This window comes from Eimeria mitis, genomic scaffold (genome assembly GCF_000499745.2).
Source record: "Eimeria mitis Houghton genomic scaffold, Emh_scaff617, whole genome shotgun sequence".
Taxonomy (NCBI): domain Eukaryota; phylum Apicomplexa; class Conoidasida; order Eucoccidiorida; family Eimeriidae; genus Eimeria; species Eimeria mitis.
Genome location: NW_013574371.1, coordinates 15,033 through 15,591, shown reverse-complemented (window position 1 = coordinate 15,591; position 559 = coordinate 15,033). Strand labels below are relative to the sequence as shown.

General features: G+C 58.0%; 1 protein-coding gene across 1 annotated transcript in view; it reads left to right on the top strand.

The window, feature by feature from the left end:
- The window catches only part of EMH_0017890 (uncharacterized protein), a gene marked incomplete at both ends in the record, with an annotated part of 465 nt that extends 306 nt beyond the window's left edge, over nucleotides 1-159 (top strand). Inside the window, one exon of the mRNA XM_013501019.1 lies at nucleotides 3-159. Within this exon, the coding sequence (XP_013356473.1) occupies nucleotides 3-159 (157 nt within the window). The remainder of the gene's footprint in view (nucleotides 1-2) is intronic.
- Nucleotides 160-559: the final 400 nt, after the last annotated feature.

The window sequence follows — 559 nt, the reverse complement described above, 5'->3', positions numbered from 1 at the left end:
GCAGCAGCAGCAGCAATAGCAGCAGCAGCAGCAGCAGCGGGGGCCGCACCAGCAGCAGCAGCAGCAACAGCAGCAGCAGCAGCAGCAGCAGCAGCAGCAGCAGGAGGTTTCATCAAGGCCGAGAGAGAAGACACAGAGAAACAGAAGCAGATAGAATAATAGGATACGAAGACAGCGACGTATACAGCAAGCAAGAACCAGGCGTTGGCTACGGCCCCACACACCTATGCGATGGTCTGCTGCTGCTGCTGCTGCTGCTGCTGCTGCTGCTGCTGCTGTTGCTGCTGCTGCTGGTGGTGGTTGTAGAGGGAGAAGGGGATGTGTGTCTGCTGCAGCAGCGAATTTATATTCTGCACCCGCAAAAATTGCCGTACCTTCTTGCTGCTTCTGCTGCTGCTGCTGCTGCTGCTTCTGCTGCTGCTGCTGCTGCTGCTGCTGCTGCTGCTGTGTGTGTCAGTGAGCAGCAGGAAGAAGGTAGAGGAGCTGCTGTGGCCGGACGGGTCTCTGCTGGTGGCTGTCTTTATGGAGTGCCCTACAGCAGTACACGACAGCAGCGTGC